The sequence below is a fragment of the Camelus dromedarius genome, chromosome 5, assembly GCF_036321535.1.
Source record: "Camelus dromedarius isolate mCamDro1 chromosome 5, mCamDro1.pat, whole genome shotgun sequence".
NCBI lineage: Eukaryota > Metazoa > Chordata > Mammalia > Artiodactyla > Camelidae > Camelus > Camelus dromedarius.
Window position 1 is genome coordinate 47739061 of NC_087440.1, and position 20558 is coordinate 47759618.

The 20558-nt window shown below is 35.8% G+C and overlaps 1 protein-coding gene across 2 annotated transcripts in view; it reads right to left on the minus strand.

The window, feature by feature from the left end:
* MIS18BP1 (MIS18 binding protein 1) overlaps positions 1–20244 on the minus strand; it is a 39980-nt gene extending 19736 nt beyond the window's left edge. Inside the window, exons 1-8 of one of the 2 annotated variants that reach the window (XM_031453664.2) lie at positions 20171–20244; positions 16524–17155; positions 12467–12583; positions 11375–11847; positions 8041–8114; positions 6211–6341; positions 2779–2866; positions 1668–1825 (exon numbers count right to left, since the gene is read on the minus strand). In XM_031453664.2, coding sequence (XP_031309524.1) covers positions 1668–1825; positions 2779–2866; positions 6211–6341; positions 8041–8114; positions 11375–11847; positions 12467–12583; positions 16524–17064 — 1582 coding nt within the window. In that variant the 5' untranslated portion in view covers positions 17065–17155; positions 20171–20244. Of the gene's footprint in view, positions 1–1667; positions 1826–2778; positions 2867–6210; positions 6342–8040; positions 8115–11374; positions 11848–12466; positions 12584–16523; positions 17156–19813 lie in introns of both variants that reach the window. The other variant, XM_031453663.2, reaches the window with a different exon arrangement.
* Positions 20245–20558: the final 314 nt, after the last annotated feature.

The window sequence follows — 20558 nt, forward strand, 5'->3', positions numbered from 1 at the left end:
CACTTTAACAGCAATACTATAATATATACAGATTACAGCACTAAATATGCAAAACAAAATCTTACATAAATCATTAAAATACATATACACAACTACATCATCTTATATTATCATTGGTGGGAGCCTTTGCATAACTCTAATTGTTTAACATTAGATGTGGTTTTGTTATATTTTAGTCATCTTCCCATGGAAAGCTGTAATGAAAATGACAATAATAAAAATAACACCACCAGCTACCACCAATCAAAATAACTTATGTGACATGAGGACACTCATTATCTTAATAGTTTCATAAAACAATAATCTAATGAATCATCCTGGAAAAACGATACATCCAAAACAGAATAGAGTATCTTCCCCTAAACTGAGCAACCCAAGGGGAGGCATCTCGTCTTATTCATCTCTAAGTTCTTAATAGCTAACAAAGATCAAGGTCTGTAAAAGATGCTTTAAAAATATTTGTTAAATGATTTTCCTATGGACAGAGCTGGCATGTAAAATAGTTTACCAAATTTTAGTCCTTTACATTTGTATTGTCAAATATTTTTACCAATAATATTCACAATTTACCTCAAATTCCTGAAAAACAGTGTTATAAGTGAAAGGAAGGCGGGTAGGGAGATGATAAGACCTAAGACTAAATAAGATTAATAAGTAACTGAAAGTGAGATACACTTTTGGAGATTTTTAAATTTGGGAATAAAAATGTATAGTAGGTGCTGTAGCCACAGGACTCCAGAATACTAAACATGGTCTGGCAATGACAATAAACAACATGCCTAATTTATGGGAAACAAGGTGACTTCTGATAAAATAAAGAAGGGTTGAAAGGGAACTGGAACAACAGTTAAATAGTAAATTTTTGCTAGCTCTAGGCAAGCAGTTATCCACACATTTGTTATTTTCTCTGTAACTAGAAAGGATAAGCATAGCTTCAGAGGGGCTGGGGGACAGGGGAGTGGGGTACGGTGGGGTAGGAGAGTGACATACAGGTACATTCACATCTGGTATGGTGCAGTATTTTTGGCAGAAGCAGTCCAAAACTCTTGAAGGTCTGTAAAGCTCTTCTTTATAAGGTCAAGGTAGAACTGGCATAAATTCATACAACAGAGTCTAGTAACTTGTACTCATTATATTATCTAGAAAAGCCTTTAAGTGCCTTTTTCAGCTTGGGGTCAGGTGGAATGTAAGGCAGATTATAGTTTTGGTGGAGAGTTGGCAGAACAATTCTGCTAGTTACCTTCATAGCAATGGTCCTTCAAAAAAAAACCATGCCATTTCCTCCATGAAAGCAAACTGGTTTTGTCTATAAACAGGAATAATATTTAGTACAAAAATATAGGCATCTTTAATTTAGGTGTGAGATAAGCTGGCAGCCTAAATATCTTGGGTCTAGAAAAATGGAAAGAACATCATCTTTCATTGCTGTTTATCAGTGTTCTTGGTATTCTGATTAATTAAAAGATAATATTTAACAAAATAAGCTGAACACTGACTATAGATGATCTACATTGCAATTTCTCCTCTTAAGTAGTGGAAAAAACAGGTATTTTAGGGCAATATAAGTCAAGAACTCAGTATTATTTTACATTGTAAACAACTAAACAATGTGGAGCTCATCTAAGAATTTACCACTATACCAAGAAAGAAGAAAAGAGTAAACATACCCAAATGATCACAATCAAGGTCATAAGTGGTGCTGGCTCTTTGGAGCACATCTGTTTTGTTTTCCTTTGTACCATTTTTGATTGATTTTCGAATGTCAGGGACAAATCTTTCAGTTTTCTGTTTTTGTCTGGCTTTTCCTTTTTTCTTTTCACAAGCCCTGAAAACCAAGTATAGTATTTTTCCTCTAATACTGGTTGTCAAAAATACAAAACCCAAAAACTAAACCCATAAATAAATAAGTGAAACTCCCTCAGATAAACCGTTTTTCCCCTAGCAGATTACCTTTACTCTTACATTATTTAAGTCTTCATAGTTTCCACCCTTTTCCCCACAAAAAACTCAAGTATAACACCTTAAGTCACAAGATTCAAATATGACCTCTTAAGTTCTTCCTATTTGTGCTCTTGTATTTCCTACTAGAGCTGATATTACAAGAAAACTAAAGGACAAATTCTGCCAGTTGCCTGTTCTTGTAAATAAAATTTACCAAAACACAACTACATTCACTCATTTAAGTACTATCTATGTTGCCTTTCCACTACAAAGGCACAGTTTAGTAGTTGTGATAGAGGCAGCATACCCATGAAAATACTTTCTGTCCCTTTTCAGAAAAAACCACCAATCCCTGTCATAGGTTATTACATTGTACTATATCTCCTATGAGTTCTTAGGGGCACAAATTAATCAAATTCTTATTTGTTTTCCCAGTGCAGACAGAGTGACTGCTAAGCAGCTTACACTGAGAACTCCTGAGGGAACGAAAGAATGCAAAAAGGACCAAGAACTTCAGACTCATGTTTAACAGATACATGTCTCCTAAAGGGTAGGTGACTGTGGATGACTCCTTGAAATATGTCAAAGATTTTATTTTCCTTTTAGATTTAATCCATATGGCAGAAGTTCTAGTAGAGTGTTACTGTCTTCTAAAAGTCTAAGATCAAAGAGAGCTTCAAGACTGGAATTTCCAAGAAATGAAACTAAAACCATTGGGTATATGAATATACACATTTGTAAAAGCTCATCAACTTTTATACCTAAGATGGACACATTTATCACATGTAAATTATACTTTAATAAAGCTGCTTTTTAAAAAGTTAAATGGTACTTTACCTTAACTGTTCTAAAAAATTATCAATGTACTCTTTCCACTTTTCTGGAAATCCAAACATAAATTTCCTTATGAGAGAATCCGGGTAACCTATGATAAACAAACAAAAAATGATCTAAAAGTCTAGATTTTAAAGTAATGTCATTAATTCATTAAAACTTAAAAATATATACTTATTGCTTACTACGTGCCAGGCACTGTCACAGATACTAAGGATTCAGCAGTTAACAAAACAAAATTCCTTGCCTTCATACAACTTGTCTTCTAGTGTGAAACAGAAAAGCAAACCAGTAAGTAGAATACCTCATTTGTAAGATGGTCATTCATGCTATGGAGAAAAATTATGCAGTTGAGGGGAATAGGGTTGCCAGCATGCTCATTCTGGGGGAGGAGAGAGTAGGCAGGTTGCATTTCAAAAAAGGACAGAGAGGTTCTCATTGAAATAGCATCATTTGAGTAAAGTCCTGAAAGACGTGAAGGAGTGAGCAACGTGGCAATACGAGGTTAAAAAAACTGGAAGCAGAGGGAACAAATTGGAAGTCTATGAGGCAAGAGTGTGCCTGGCCTGTTTGTAGGACCACAGAGAAATCAGTGAAGTACAGCGAGGAGAGGCTAGGACTATGAGGTTACTCAGATGGGTAAAAGAGGCAGTTAGGGGAGATTATGAGGCCTTGGGTCATTTTATGGACTGAGACTTTTACTTTGGATGAGATGGGAAACTACAGAAAGATTGTGAGTGGAGGAGCCAAAGAATTTGACTTACTTAAACATGACAGAATTAGCTGGCATTTTGAGAAAAGTCTGTGCAAGTACATGGGGAGAAAGAATGAGACCAGTTAGGAGGTTACAGCAAAGATTTAGACAAAAGATGAGGAATGAATGTCTGGACCACAGTGGTGCAGCAGAGGCCTGGGTTCTGGATATATCATGGAAATAGTGCCTGTAGGATGTACTGACATACTAGATGTGAGTGTGAGAGACACTGAGGATATAAGGATGTATCCAAGGAACCTGGGTATCCATGAGCCACTGGAACCATGGAAAGAGGGGGAAACTGTAGGCCAACTTAAGGGAGAAGATCAAGTTTCATAGTGGAGATGTCAAATGGGCAGATAGAAAATCAATTGAGTGGCTAGTGAAGTATTCTTGATTAGAGATATAAATCTGGCATTTGTCACAATATGAATGAGATTCAAGCCTAAAAGAAATGAGCACAGCACTGAGTGTAGAAAGAGCCCTAGTCTACCCCATCATTTAGAAGCAAAGAAGAAAAGTAAGCGAAGAAACTAAGAACAAGGGACTGAGGCAGCATGAAAATATGGTATTCCAAAAGCCAAGTAAAGAAAGTGTTTCAAGAAGGTAGGTGTGATTAACTGTGTCAAGTGTGTACTGGATTAAGCAATGTGGGGGCCAACTGGTGACTCTGATAAGGGCTATTTTGGTGAAGAACTGGGGATTAAGGCATGATTGAAAAGAGTTCAAGAAAAAAATGGGGAAGAAATAGAGAGGAATTAGATGTAAGTGTAACAAGTCTTCTGAGTCACTTCATGAGAGCAATAGTGGCTGAAGAAAGTGTGGTTAAAATGGTCCCCCCACCCCAGTTTTATTGAGAAATAACTGATATACATCACAGTATAAGTTTTAAGCTGTACAGCACAATGGTTTAATTTACGTATTTTGTCAAATGATTAACACAATAGGTTTAGTTAACATCTATCATCTCATACAGATAGAATAAAAAGGAAAAAATCAATTTTTAAATTTATGTTACAAGAGATGATTTAATATCTGCATCTCTTCTTTATATCCTCTCATTTTATCATAAATCAAAAATTAGTATTTGTATCATTATAACAATATAAATATTGTTTACTGCAGAACCTAATACTGTGATTACATGTCCTTTGATCACCACAGTAAGTCTAGTTTCCATCTGTCAATATAAAAATTTATTACATTATTGACTATATTTCCTGTGCTGTACATTTCATCTCTGTGACATTTATTTTGGAACTGGAAGTCTGTACCTTTTTATCTCCCTCACATTCTGCCACTGCTCCCCACCTCTGGCAAGCATCTGTTCTCCTTATCTATAAGGACTGACCCTTTACCATCATGTAATGTCCTTCTTTGTGTCCTGCTATAATTTTTGTTTTAAAGTTTGTTTTGTCTGATATAAGTATTGCTAACCCGGTTTCTTTTCATTTCCGTTTGCAAGGAATATCTTTTTCTATCCCCTAACCTTCAGTTTGCATGTGTCTTTAGATCTTAAGTGAGTCTCTTGCAGGGAGCATATATATGGGTCTTGTTTTTGTATCCATTCAGCCAGTCTATGTCTTTTGATTGGGAGCATTTAGTCTATTTACATTTAAAGTAGTTATGCCATTTTGTTCAATATTTTCTGGTTGTGTTTGTAGTTATTTTTTGTTCCTTTCTCTTTTGCTCTCTTCCCTTATGATTTGATTACTATCTTTAGTGTTATGTTGGATTCTTTTTGCTTTTTTTCTATCTATTTAGAGTTTTGGTTTGTGATTACCATGAGGTTTATATATAGCAATATACACACATGCATACATATATGATTAATTTAAACTGATGAACTCTTAAGTATGAATGCATTCTAGCAACTGTTTTTACTCAAAAGAGGTGGGTTCTGTTTTGTTTTTTGACAGGAAAAGAGAGAATTACTGGAGTGATATCCTTGAACAGACGAGGATAGAAGCTAGAGTACAAATAGAGAGGCTGACATAGGCAGGAACATGGACAGTCTGTCCACAATAAAAGCAGGTACAGATGTAAGCAGTTAGTAGATAGAGCAGAGGAGAAGTTCTTTCTTGATTGTTCCTATTGCCCAAGTCCTCCCCTTCCTCCTTCTACCCTCTCTCCAGCTGAGAGAAGGGAGGTAGGAGATGTGTAAAAATATGAAATAGTCATCAAAGATGATGGGATACTGAATGGATTAGGGAAATGTGGCAGGATACCAAGTGGCACTAACGGACCACAACTTGTTGATGGTAATCATAAAGTTAAAGTAGACTGCTTGGGTGTGTTTTTATTTAGTCACATTAGCTGTGTGCAAGGCATAGGCAGAAAATTAGGTTATACCAGGACTGGGGTTGTACCAGGCAGGTTCAACAAAGAACGGAACTAGGGAGTTAAATTATATTCTTACAACCAATTCCTCACAAATAAGGATCATTACACTTGAATTATTTTTTTTAAGTCACTGGACTTAAACTGTAAAGAGTGATTGAAACAGAAGAAAAGGATCTATATGTATGACATTTTACATAATGTTGTCAACTCTTTAATTTTTAGCTTTGATTCATAATTTTAAAACACTGAATTGAAAGCAAAAAATGTATATTACTGTTAGAAATATGGTTAATTGCTTCACTGAGTACAGTAATTCATCAATTAGGAACAGTCATTACCTGCTTCTTTCATGGAAATCTGGTCTATCTTTCCTTTTAATATATAAATGTTGCCTGATAAAGTCCTAAGTTTGTTGTGCTGAATCCGTTCTATAATTGCGTTACTGTGCCAATATATGTTAGTGATGTCTCTAGGAGGAAAAAATAGCTTTGTTAAAGCCAAAATATTCACATCTTACGAGTAATCACAGTGCATATATATAAGCATGTAAATTTATAATAGAAACTAATAAATTTGCACTCTAGCTCCATTACAAATTATTGATCTAATTTTAAAACATTTGAGGGCCAAACACTGCAAAAGAACTCAACTGCTTTGTTAGTGTGAGCCTCAGAGTACCAAGAAACTGTACTGTGGCCAAACCAAACTGCTAGTATAAAATATATTATTAGCAAGAAAGCAGGGTCCTTCTCTAAATATCTAGTGCTAAAAATGCTTGCAACTCCTTCTTCACTGATGCTAAGCTTCCAAAGGATGATTTCTCAGTCCCTCTCCAGAGGGCCTATACTGTGTTATTAGCTTTCACAGTTACACGGTTTGGATTATTCTAATCTTGTGTTTTTTCTTCCCTCACTATATAGCCAAATGTCTTTACCTTCCTCTTTGGAAAGTATCAAAAAGGTTCCAGTTGGGGAAAAACTGCAGTATCAAATCACTGACCCATAAATCTACTTTTCTTATTTCCTTAAATGAAACTAAGAATAAATATAAAAAAGAAAGAACAAAATATGAAGATCAATTAGGTAAGTATTGAAGATTCTCTGATTCATTAGATAACTAGTAGTAAACATTCTAAACATAAGCATAATACATAAGAAAATTAAGTTCCTTTAGTTTGGTCAAACATGATAAAACTCACATCATACTTTAATATTCTCGTTTTCTGTTCTTTTTTGCTTTATTTTATTGAACAAACATTTAAATAGTAATCTAAAAGCACTGTTATTAAAGTCTTATAAATATTAACTCATTTAATCCTGAAAATAACCCTTAAGGTAAGTAATACTATTACCACTGTTGTGCAGATGAAGAAACTGAGACTGAAAAATGGTAAGTAATTTGCCCCAGTCATATGGCCAAGAAGCAGCAGCAATAGGATTCCAACAAAGGCAATCAATGCTGCCTCTATTAAGGAAATGGGTGCAAGGCAAGCAGGTATAAAGTGAGCAAGACAGATGTTATATACTCTACTTAAAATCTTTCAGGTAAGTATTCTTGAACAGTGATATCCTGTATTGTTTTATTACAACCTTTTATTACAATTTTTTTTCCTAACCACTAATTGTTTTTGAAGAATAGGAAATGGTTCTAATAGAGTAGCAGAACTAGGCAAAGCCTACTCACTGGATGTTGCTTTCACTGTAGGGAGAACTAGAAATTGCCAATGATTACTTAATTGTAGCTGTATGGCAAAGTGTTAAATAATTTTGATTCCTTTTCTAGATCAATAATTAATATCAGGTTGCCCCAATTTAGATGTGAGAATCGAACTGAAATGCATGTAGTAAATATTAACTGATCATATATAATTAAGCAGATAATACCAGTCCACTTATTAGAACCTCTGAAAAAATAAAGCACTATGTATACAAATTTGAGCTGTCACTATTTTAAAAATAACTTGAATTAACAGGCAAAAGCATGAAAGCTGGTTACAACAAGCATGGTTATACTCATTTTACTTTTTTGCCATCAGTTTATAGCCTTGTTAGGAAGTCTGTTTTGTAGCAAGATGCTATTTTTCATGCATCTCCTTTTAAGCTCTTACACATTAAGTATCTTATTTTATCACAAATCTTATTAAAAGAATACTGAAATATTATACTTACATCAATCTTCCTTCTACACATATAGCAGTGTTATCATTGATGACTTTAATCATCCATTCCTGTAGCTGGACTACCTAATCAAGTATAAAATGAAGTATGTATTTCCTGTAATAATTGTAGCATAAGCATTACAAAATCAATTTACATTAAATTAAAAGAAAAAAATTTATGAGTAATCCAAATGATTCCTTAGTGCTCATCTATATAAGAATCACATCCTGTTTTAAATAGCAATAAGGTGAAAACTCTTATATATAATGAAACAAAAGATGATTGCAGAGAGACTGAACTGAGGTTGTACTGTATAGGTTGTTCTACAATCCAGAATCAACTTTAAATATTCTTATGTCAAATATCTTAACCATGAGGGGAAACAAAATCACCTAACATCCTAAGGTTTCCACTAAAATACTAAAACTCACAAAAGACCCAATAATTTGGGAGAAAAAAAGTTGTGTAGTATATATTCCACCATCACACTTATCCCTACATAATTAGAGCATTTTATTTTTTTGCAAAGTTGATTTGGAGTTGCATTCAATTTTCTATAAAGGTAATTGCTAGTAATCTACATTTAGTATTCTGTTTGAGAGCAAACATATGAACAGCTCAGAGAATTCCTTATTTTGGGACAAGTAAAATTCTATTATAAAGGAAAATTTCTGTGAACATCTATGTTAAGAAATTATTGCTTATATTGCATAACAGTTTAATAATGAACTATTTCTGATGAGAAATACAGCCATAAAAGTCATAAAATACTGAGTAGCCATTTATTTCATAAATAAAATTATAAACTTACATATAAAGACAAATTATCTTGTAGTAGTTTTATGCTAAGTCAGGAAACTAAAATGGAAGGGCACTTCTAGTTACTGCACTCCTCCCCAATAATGTTAATTTTAAAAATTGTAGGAAGGACTTAGGAAAGAGGCAATAAAGTTCTTTTTCCCCCCTACTTCTACATGTTTTAGAACTATAAGATATGTTAAAGAATCAACCAGATGGAGATGGTATTAAAAACAAAAGCTAATACCTGGCAGTGTTCCAAACACCTTAGATTGACTCATGTTTTCCACTTAACACTAGGAGGCAGGTACTATTATCTTCCTTTTATAAAGAAACTCATTTTATAGATAAAGTCTAGTTAAATTATCTGCCCATATCACACATAGCTAGTTAAAAGCACGGGTTACAAATGTAGGAATTCTGGCTCAATAATCCTGTACCATATTGCTTATATATCAAAATGTTCATTTATATTCATTCATCAAAGATTTGCTGAGCTCTACCATGGGCCAAGCACTGGTTTAGGCATGGGGATTTAGCCAGAAATAGAACAGCTGCCCTCCTTAGAACAAACATTCTTGTGTGGTGATGACATCCAAACAAATGGACAAATAAATAGTAAAATGTCAGGCAGTGAGAATTACAAACAAGTATAAGACATTAGATAACTGGAGGTGCTTTTTAGATAGGATAGTCAGGGAAGGCCTTGGAACGGAGAACTGAATGAAATAAGGGATGAGCCATATGGATATCTGGGAGTAATTCTTCCAGGCAGAGGGAGTAAGTGCAAAGGCCCTAAGAAGGCAGCAATGAGGGGCAAGGAGCTTGAAAGGAGTAAGAGATGAGGCTGGATGTCTCCAGGATTGAATTATGTAGAGTCCTATAAACTATGATAAAGGCTTGGTGTTTTCTCTTGAGATAACAAGTTACTAGAGAATTCTGAACAGAGGAGTGACATGTTTAATATTTTATTAAGGGGCTGCTGGGTAGAAATCTGACTACATATAAAGATTCTGGCCTCTATCTAGAAAACAGACTGAAGGGGAGGGAGGCAACAGTGAAAGCAGAGAGACTATAAGGCTACTGTAGTAATCCAAGCGATTACGGTGTCATGGACTAGGAGGTGGTGGCTGAGTCATAAGTGGCCATATTCAAGATAGTAGAGCCAACAGGATTTCTTCTTGGTTTAGATGTGGAGTGTGAGAAAAAAGACAAGAGTACAAAATGAATCTAAAACTTTTAACCTAAGTATCTGGTGGAACAGTATTGCTATGTACCAATAGGGGACACAATGGAGAATATTTATGGGGAAGAAATCAACAGCTTAGCTTTAGACATGTTAAATTTGAGATGCCTATTGGATGTCAACAGAGAAACTGTACAGATAATTACACATGTGAACAGGGTTTAAGAGAATGTTCTGGGCTGGAGATACTTATTTGGGAGTTATCAGCAGAGAAATGAAATTTTAAGCTATAATACTGAATGATAATAGTATTGAGAGTATGTGTAGTATTGTCAGTCAGTTTCTAGGACTTGACTCTAGGGAATTCCAACATTTAGAGTTTATTACAGGAAGAGAAAACAGCAAAGGGGAATGAGAAGAATGGCTAGTAAGGTGGTAGAAAATTAGGGGAGAGAGCCTAGAATCTAAACGAAAAAGCAGTACATCATTTTAAGAAGGATGTTCTGATTCACTGTGTTAACTTCCTATGAGTGACAGAATAAGGAATAAGAATCATCACTAGATTTAGTGATATGGAGATCACTGATTAACCTGAAAAAAGCAATTTTCATGGAGTAGTGATTACAAATGTCCAAAGTGGAACATATTCAATGTGGAATAAGAAAAGAAGAAATAGTAACTGTGAATACGTGTATCTCTTTCAAGGTGTTACACTGTAGTGGGAAACAAAAAATAGGGTGGTAGCTAGAGTGGGATAGGAAGTAAAAGGAATGTAGACTTTTTCATCACTTAAAAAAAGTGCAGATAATATTTTAGCATGTTTATATACTAACAGGAATGAGCCAGAAGAGAGGGAAAAACTGAGTGGATAATTAGAGGGACAAAATCCTCTAGGTGCTAAGAGGAAATGAACTGGTCTTTAAAAGAAGTGCAAACTGTTCATCCATTTTAACAGAAAGGAAAATATCTTAAGTCTTTTATTGATCCTTCTGTATAACAACAGAAAAACTTCTCAAATCTTCAGATGCTACAATTCCTTTTTCTTTTAACTGCTGTTAACAGTAGCCCAAGAATCAGGGGGAAAAACATCAAGAACAAGAATAACTCACTGTTCATCCCTAAAGGGAGTAAGTAAATTGCTTAAGACTATACAACTAGCAATAGAGCGAGGTAAGACTTAACACCTGGGTCTTCTTACTTTCAACATACTGCTCTCTTCACTAGACTACACTGCCTGTACACTGAACAAAGTAAAATCTAACAATGAAGCTACTCTTAATAATGACAGAGCAAAAGAGCTTAAGCTCTTGAAAAATGAGGGTAAAAACAAATATACATCTGCCTTAACAGTTTTCCTACCTTATTTTTTTCAGCTCCATTTGTAATAGTTTGGCATATACTCGGAGAAAGCTTCGAGGCATTTCTTTTTGATCTCCGAGGAACTGCTACATGAAATCTTGGAGATGCAAGCACAATTTTACATGTATCATTCATGGAACCTGGAAGATCAGTCTCTCTGGGCATTGTTTTCTCATTTCCTTCCTTGATTTCCTGTTTTGAAGTGCCTTCTGTTGTGATCTTGCTATCATCAGAAACCATTAATTGACCACCATTACTAGCAACACAGAGAGTCTCAACAGTGGTATTTTGGGGTTTTTGACAGGTAGAATCAATGCCTTCTAAAAAAAAAGTGTCCTTTTTGGACTTAGTGTTTGCAGCTGTATTCTCCTTTGAGTGAAGAATTTGTTTAGCCAACTGAGCTCTAGTTAATGCCTTGTTTGAGACTCCTGCAGCTGAAATATTTTCATGTTCTTGGTTCAGAACTGGAAGCTCTGTCAAAAATATAAAACCAAACAAAATTTATAGAAGGATCATATGAAATTAAAGGAGAGCAACAGAGCAATTTAAAACTTTTTTATGTTTGTTCCTTTTAAAAATTGAAGTATAATTAACTTAAGTATCATAATAGTTTCAAGTATACAACATTGGATTCAATATTTTTATACATTACGAAATGATCACTACACTAAGTCTAGTTACCATCTGTCACCATGCAGTTATTACACTATTCCCTATGCTGGACACGAAATCTCCATTACCTGACTTATTTATTTTATAACTGGAAGTTTGTACCCAAGTTTGTCCCTCACCTATTTCACCAACACCCCTCCTCCTCCCCCAGCAACCACCAGTTTGTTCTGCGTATCTATAGGTTTGTTTCTGTTTTGCTATATTTGTTCATTTGTTTTATAAAACTGTTGATATTAAAGTCTTCAGGTTAGAAATCCTCCATCTTCCTGCCCAGTCTTTCACTGAGTGCTGCTAGCTTTTATGACAATGTTTCATCTATAGCCAATGCTCATTGCCTCCGCAGGGAAAATAATTATCTAGAACATTTAACTATACATTCAAGCAACAAACTAAAAACAAACAAAACAAAAAGCACTTTACCATAAGTTAAATTGTGCAGAGGTGCTTCCTTTTCCTGCTGACATTGAATCTTTTGCTTGACTGACAGGACAGTATTATTTGATGACTCTAGAGGAACTTCTTGGACTGAGGTTGAGTCTGTTTTTTTTTTAAAGAAAGAGGAAGTTGAGTTGTATTAGTCACTGAGAAGAAAGAAATGCCTTTAAAAAAATCTTGGAATAAAGAATTAGGTTCAGTAATGATCAGACCAATATAGTATACTTATGTAACATATGACAGCTACGTAAGTTTTTTCCCTTTATTATCTTCCCATGGCTTAAACTCATCCTCTATTAACTATGTTCTGCTGAGAAAGAATTTTTTAAAACTTCTCCCTGTCACTTGCCAGCTCCAGACAAAAGTATACTACTGGACTTAGAAGTCTAGAAACATGGAATAAAATTCTGGTGCTGCCACAAATCAGATATATGTGTTAGATTATACATGAAGTGCCATCTAGTCTTGAAAATTCTGCTTCTGCTTCTGCTTCTGGGTGATGGAAATTTCTGAAATGTGAAAGAAAAGCTGAAAAGTTGTAACTTATACTTTAAAAATCAAAATGTTGAGAATTGTTAGCAGACTAAACCATAATTTATACTTTGCTGACATCTCTTTAGCAGGCCTTCAAAGGCATAGATCTGGCAGGCTTATCAACTAGACAAATAGGGACTAATAGTATTGCTTACATTTTATTCTGTTTTATGTCCTAGATTGTTAAAGTTTTGTTTCTTGAATATAGAAATGAGTTTCTTTCACACAAAAAGGGGAAGGTAATAGACTTAAAATTTGTACCAGAGAAGGAAAAACTGAATTATTTTATATGTTTAGTTTCAAATATTACACTTGAAAAAAATTGGTAGTGATTATACTTTAATAAGTGTGCTGCTTTAGCCTTAGAAACCTTAATATAAAGATTTTACAATGATGACATGCCATAAAAGGATGAGTTTCTATTTCTTTAACCCATTCTACTAGAAATGGCAGGCAATGTACTAAAGACAAGTGGGTAGTTTGATCAAATATAACAGACTACAAAACATCAGTCATTTATCTCAGAGTCCAAGGATCCATGCAGAGATTCCTCAAAAGACCTCTGAAATTACATACAAAATCTGTTTGTGTATATGGGGTTTTTTTAGGGAAAGAGTCATCAGATTCTCAAAGCAGTCAGTTATTTCTTCCTGTCTCTGAATTCCACTTTACATACAAAATGTGCTTTAATATACATTATTTCATTTGCTTCTCCCTTTTCTCCCAGGCTATATGAGATTGTTTTGTGTACTCCCCCATGTCTATCCTAAACTCCCTTAGAAAACTCTGCTTTTTGTGTCAAAATGTATCACTGTCTTTGAAACACGACAATATTCCCACAATCTATTGTGTAGTAGTTAAGAGCATGGGCTTTCTAACAGATATCTGTATTTAATTCTCAGCCCATCAATTATTACCTGTGAGACACAGAGTAAACATGACATATTTAAAAGCTCCATTTTCCAGACTATTAAATGAGCATCTACCCACAGTGTTTACTGAAAGGATTAAATGAGATAATGCATGTAAAGTATCTTTACCAACTACTGCAACTCATTAAAATCTCAATTTCAAGTGTCCCACTTTCTGACCACCTTCTATCTGTTCAGACTTTAGTTCTCTCAAATGCACGGACTATCCCAGCAAGACCTACACTTCTTCACACTTCCTCATCTCATTCAGGTCTTCTTTTCCCTGTCTCAGCAACTTAAATTTCATGACCAGTTGTGGTCACCACCTTGCACACACACCCCAACTCCTTTGTCCTTCTCTCACATCATCCTATAGGCACACCTCGGAGATATTATGGGTTCAGTTCAATGCAATAAAGCAAGTATCACAATAAAGTGAGTCACATGAATTTTTTTGTTTCCAAGTGCATATAATAGTTATATTTACATTTAACTGTCATCTATTAAGTGTGCAACAGTATTATGTCTTTAAAAAAACCAATGTATATACCTTAATTTAAAGAATTATTGCTAAAAATGCATTTTTTAAAGCAACTTTATTGCTAAAAAGGCTACCATCATCTGACAACACAGGATTGCCACAAACCATCAATTTATAAAACCACAGTATCTGTGAAGGGCAATAAAGGAAAGCACAATAAAATGAGGATGCCTGTACTTGGCAAAATTACATTCCTGATAAAATCCAACCCCCTGCCTATTCCCCATGGGCACCTATGCCACAAATCTCAAGTAGGTCCTTAACACAGTCCAGGAAATCAAATTTAGGCCTAGATCATTTACTAGTCCACTCTCTTACACTATTCAAACCTCCACCTCCTCAAACTTCAAAACCTGCTTCATATATTCACCCTCAACTGATGACTTTACTTCCTATTTCAGATTATTTCTTAAGTTACACAACACTGTCTACTTTCTTGTTTGATTGATGGTGTGTTTATGTCCCTTGCTAAGGCCAAACATCCACTTTTAGATTCTATTCCATCTGAAACTACTCAAGAATATCACACTACCCAATCTCAGTTTTTCCTTCCCTACTGGATCATTCCCAACAGCACACCAAAATGATGTTACTTCACCAATCATAAAGAACAACAATAAGATCTTATTAAACTATACTTCCCATATTTCTTTGCTCCCCTCAAAAAGAACTGTCTGTATTCATCACTGTCAATCTCTCCTCATGTTCTCTCTTGAACCCTCCTGAATCATGTTTTTGTTCCTGTCACTCCACCCAAACTGCTCTCATCAGTCACCAATGACTTCCACGTTGCTAAATCCAATGGTCAAATCTCAGCCTTCATCTTACTTGACTGATTAGCAGCATAAGATACAGCCAATGACTCCTTCCTTAAAAGCATTTTGTCTCTTGGCTTCCAAAGTTTCACTCCTGGTTTTTTTTCTTCCTCATCTTCTCAGTGGCCTTCACTACTTTCTACCCTTTATACTAACTTCTAAATTCCAGGATGCTCCAGGACTCATCCTTGAATATTTTCGGTGTACGCTTACTCCCTGATAATCCCATCTAATCTCATAGCTTTAAACTGCCATTTAGGTGATAATAATTCCCAATGTATTTTTCTCCCCTGAACCATTTCCCTAAATTCCAACTGATTTTTTTCAACAGCCTAAGTCATATCTACACTTCAATTTTTAAGACACATCAAAACTGACATGGCAGAAACATAATTATTGAGCCCTCAACCCCACTCCTCCTCAGCCTGCCCTACCTCAGTTAAATTGCTCCATTTTTCCAATTGCTCAAGCAAAAATCTCAAAACTGAACAAACAAATCTCCCTAGAGTTATCCTTATATCTCTCTTTCATTCCACACCCAATCTCTGGGCTAATGCTGTTGGTTCTTCCTTCAAAATATATCCAGAATTCAGCCACTCTATTATCTTCACTGCTACCACCTGGACCAAACACCATGTCTCACCTGGATTACTACAGTAACTATTTCAAATTAACAGCCAGAGTAATATTCAAAAAAGGTTAAGACAGATCGTGTCACTCCTCTGCTAAAAACCCTCCAGTGGCTCCTTAATTTGCTCACAATAAAAGCCCAATTGTATAAGAAGCATAATTATCTCTTATGTTGCATTATCTGATCCTTTCTTTATCCCCTCCACTACATACACACTGATCTCACAGCTAATCCGTATGCTTCTTTTCAGGGCATTTGCACCAGCTGAAGGAACACCCTTCCCCATTTCCCAAGATACCCATCTCTATAGTCTTCTTCAATTAGCTCAAATGCCACCTTTTCACTGAAACACACTCGGACCACCCCAATGAAAATTACCTGTTTCAGCTCTCCCCATCATGCTTACTCTGCTTTTTCTTTCCAGAGCATTCTCTTATACTACCCTAAAAATACTTATCTAATTATCTGTCTCCCACAACCTGAATGTGAGCTAGCAACACGAGGGCAGAGATTCTTGTTTTTTTTGTTCACTGCTGTACTCTGAGTGCCTAAAACAGGGTCAGACACAATAAACAACACAGCTTTTTAACCAACCCATAGTAAAACTAACCTTTTGGTGAACTGTTTTCTGACTGGAATGATTTGTTTTCCTTTTCTCCACAGACGTACGTATGCTGTAATTCCCTTTTCTCAGCTTTGTTAGAAACGAAATTTTTATTACTTTCACTTTTCTGTGGTTCCAACAAACTACTGTTTCTTGATGCTTGTTCTTGCTTGTTACGTAGTGCTTTTTCTTTCATTCTTTGAAATATTTTCCCCGGTGATTCATAATTTGCACTATTTCTTAATCCATCCTTGTTGGGCTTTATAGCACTGATATCAAGAGAACTGTTAGAGGTGGTAGTCTCTGGTAGCATGGTAGATTGAAATATATTTTTATTATTAACAACTGTCCTTTCTAGGAACTGACTCTTTTTATGGTCATTCAATTTTAAAGAGGACTGCTGATATTTCACCAAATCTTTTACAGGAGTTAGTGTGCCGGAAGGAATGCTGTCAAAAAAGATTGCATGCATGGGCATATGTCTCCTTTGAGAAGATGTCTCTGAAGACAAGTGAGTTCCTGGATGTTTCAAAGGTGTTACAATCATCTTGATAAACAGCAGCAACAAATTTCTTCTAATAGAAATTTCACTTACACACAATTTTCAGGATAGACCTTCAGCAGAGGGCCAGAGGAACCTGTAGTTCAATGGGAAATTGACCTTTATCACGCTTTGGTGCAGAAAAAGTTAAATTTACTTGCTTTCCATAACAACATTATACTAATTAGAAGGTTTAATTGGTTCATAATAACATTGGATAATCTATAGCTCACAAATCAGACTAAGATTTTCTATTTTTGTTAAAGTTTCATTTTATTATTTGTCACTGAACAGTTTAGTTTTTAAATTTAATTCTCTACAAATAAGCAGCTTCCACCAAATCTTCTACTTAATAACTCTAAGAACTGAATTTTGAATATGTTTTTGAAATTTATTTGAACCTCAACTCCTGGAGGTTCCAATCTAATATTTTCATCAAAAAAAAAAAATGACATCTGTCTATGGCACTACATTAAGTTATAAAAAATTAAATTTCACAAATATGGTTTTTCCCTTTAGGCACTTAAATTTTATGGCAGTAGCTACAATGATCTATCTTAATGAAGGGTAAAAATCCATTCAGTTTTTTTAATGATTTTTTTAACTTTTTTATTGATTTATAATCATTTTACAATGTTGTATCAAATTCCAGTGTAGAGCACAATTTTTCAGTTATACATGAACATATATACATAATCCATTCAATTTTTAAGTTAAATAATCTCCAATCCTAATTTTGTTATGATGCAGAACATTTTAATTATGAGGTTTTAGTTTAAAAAAACCTTAACTCAAAAGTAAATTATATTCATTATAATTCTTTAAACATTTAAAGCTATTTACAATTTTTAGAGGAAATCATGCGTTTGACCATACCTGGTCTAAGACTTGTTTTAGCTTGTTTCTTACATATAAATTTTATTTCCCACACTTAGAAATTAAGATTCTAGGTTATGAACCATATCACTGCATTCTGCAATACCTGGTAAATTAATGAAATATTTCAACCCAAGGAGCTTGAAACTTACTAGTCTAGATTTATAGTATCTCTTATCACTGAATTTATAACTAGTTCAGTCTTTCACGTAATGTAAACATAAAAGCCTGTTACAGAAAATACAAATGCAATCAGACCAAAGACATTAAGTATCTTTATCCAAAGAAACTTCTGTGAGAAATAAACATGCAAGTTAAAAATTCATATACAAACTACCATTTTATCCAACAGTTTATAAGAGAAAAAAAAAAGGAACTATTCCTCAGTAATAAGGGCAAAGAAGGGTATCTTTGGAATCTCGTCCTGTGACACAAAAAACACTGAATTCTTCCACAGAATGTTTTTTGCATTTTTAAAATTTTCTCCCACATGTTAATTCAGTAAATATGTATAATATATTTATGTGTTTGGCAATGTGCTAGTGACAGGAACCCTGTGCTAGGAGGATTATAATACTCATTAGCCATTCACTTTAAACTCTCAAAAACAAAAGTGAATAAACTGGGACAACTGCACAGAAAGATGGCAAAGTAGGTGCAGGTTTACACAATCTCAATTCCTTAGAACCCAATGAAATGTTCACCAGGAAGTATAAACTGCAAATAAACTAGTAGAACTAAGAACAGGCCCAATATGTAGTACAACAGCTCCCCCCTTGTGGGGGGGGGATTTATTCCAAGACCCCCACTGGATGCCTGAAACTGTGGCCAGTACCAAATCTTATACATACACTATGTTTTTCCCTTTATGTACATATCTATGATAAAGTTTAATATATAAATTAGGCACAATGAGAGACTAACTAATAATAAAATAGAACAATTATAACAATATTCTGTAATAAACATTATATGAATGTCATCTCTCTCTCACTCAAAATATCTTATTGTACAAATTTAATGCTTTTCTAACTTAACTAAGCATTTCCCATGCATTGTGGCTGTAACGTTTGCAGTTTGGGATGCAATAACAATACCACCATAATTTTTTTTCCTTTTCAGTTTCACAAACAGAAGATTCGTTCTTACCATAGACCTTAGCAATCTTTAGTATATGACTTTTTTTCCTTTCCTTATTAAATGGAGAGCTTTCACTTTTCACTTAAAAGAAGGGCTTCGCAGCTTCTCTTTGGCATATCCAAATTGCCAGTATCACTACTCTTGTGCTTTGGGGCAATTATTAAGTAAAATTAGAGTTACTTGAACATAAGCACTATCATACCTCAATAGGCCATCTGATAATTGAGAGGGCTGCTAAGTGACTACTGGGTGGGATATGCTGGACAAAGGGATAATTAACAACCCTAGCTGGTACGGACCAATATTTCATCATACTACTTTAAAAGGTGTGCAATTTAAAACTTACGAATTATTTATTTCTGGAATTTTCCACCTAATATACTTATACCGCAGGTGACTGTGGTAACTAAAACTGTGGGGTGGGAAAAGTGACCGGATAAGGGGCGACTACTGTAGACACAGGATTGTTTTCATTTAAAGCAGGTAATTATAGGCACAGTGAAAGGGTCCAAGAACCAACAACTCCTGTTTCATGCTGCCTAACCTCTTCCTTCTCAATTCAAGCAAGTAGTAGGATGAAGAAGTGTGTACTTAAGATTCTGAAAACCCTCAGATTCCACTCCGAAAGCCAGAAATGTACACCAGTCTGCAAGGGCCCAGAATACTTAAGTGCTGGAACTCGCAGCGCCAAAAGGGATCGGAGGCAGGAGGAGAGGGAAGAGGCGCAGGGGGGCCATACCTCGGGTAAAGGGCCTGGAGCGTGAGATCGCGGTAGTCCGGGATCCCCTTCCCGCGGAGTGGGGGCTAGGAGCCCCAGGGCTCGTGCCTCTGGCCCACGTCGGCCCCGGCCCGCAGCGGCCGAGCCGCAGGTGACGCTCCTCTCCTCCGTGAGGTTCCCTAACACCGAAACAGCTCGGGAGTTCAAATTTGAAGAGCCCGCCCTCCGGCCTGCCCAGGATTGGCGCGTTGAAGAATTGCGTCACCGTGCGTCTCACCCGGACATAAGAAAACTAAGAGTAGGCCCTGCTCCGCGTGGGCAATGTTGTTTCCACAAAAACTGGGCAACCCCAAGCTGCCACGGGTACTCAGCACGCACCTCTGGTTGTCCTCAGACTTCGTTTCGAATTCAGAGAGAGGACCCGCTTCGCCTTCCGTCGCTCCTCCCGAAATGCTCTGCGGCAGGAAGGCCTACGTCAGACGTCTCCTGGACTCACCGGCGCTCCGGCAGCTTCTTAAGTTTGTCCCTTCCCGGCTGCCTTCCTGCCCTACGGGTGTGAACGCCTACAGCTTTTGGTCATCGGTTCCTTCCACGTGGGAGCGAACAGCTTGCTGAATACGTTTGACAGAGCGTTTAGTTTTCTCAGGCCGCGAGATATTTGAGGCCAAAAAAGAGTGCTTTGTACTTGAGGAGATGACGGACTGAATGCAAAGTTATACTTGCAATGGGCTGTTTAGTTTGAGCTGTTCCCCCAGAAAGTGTGAGT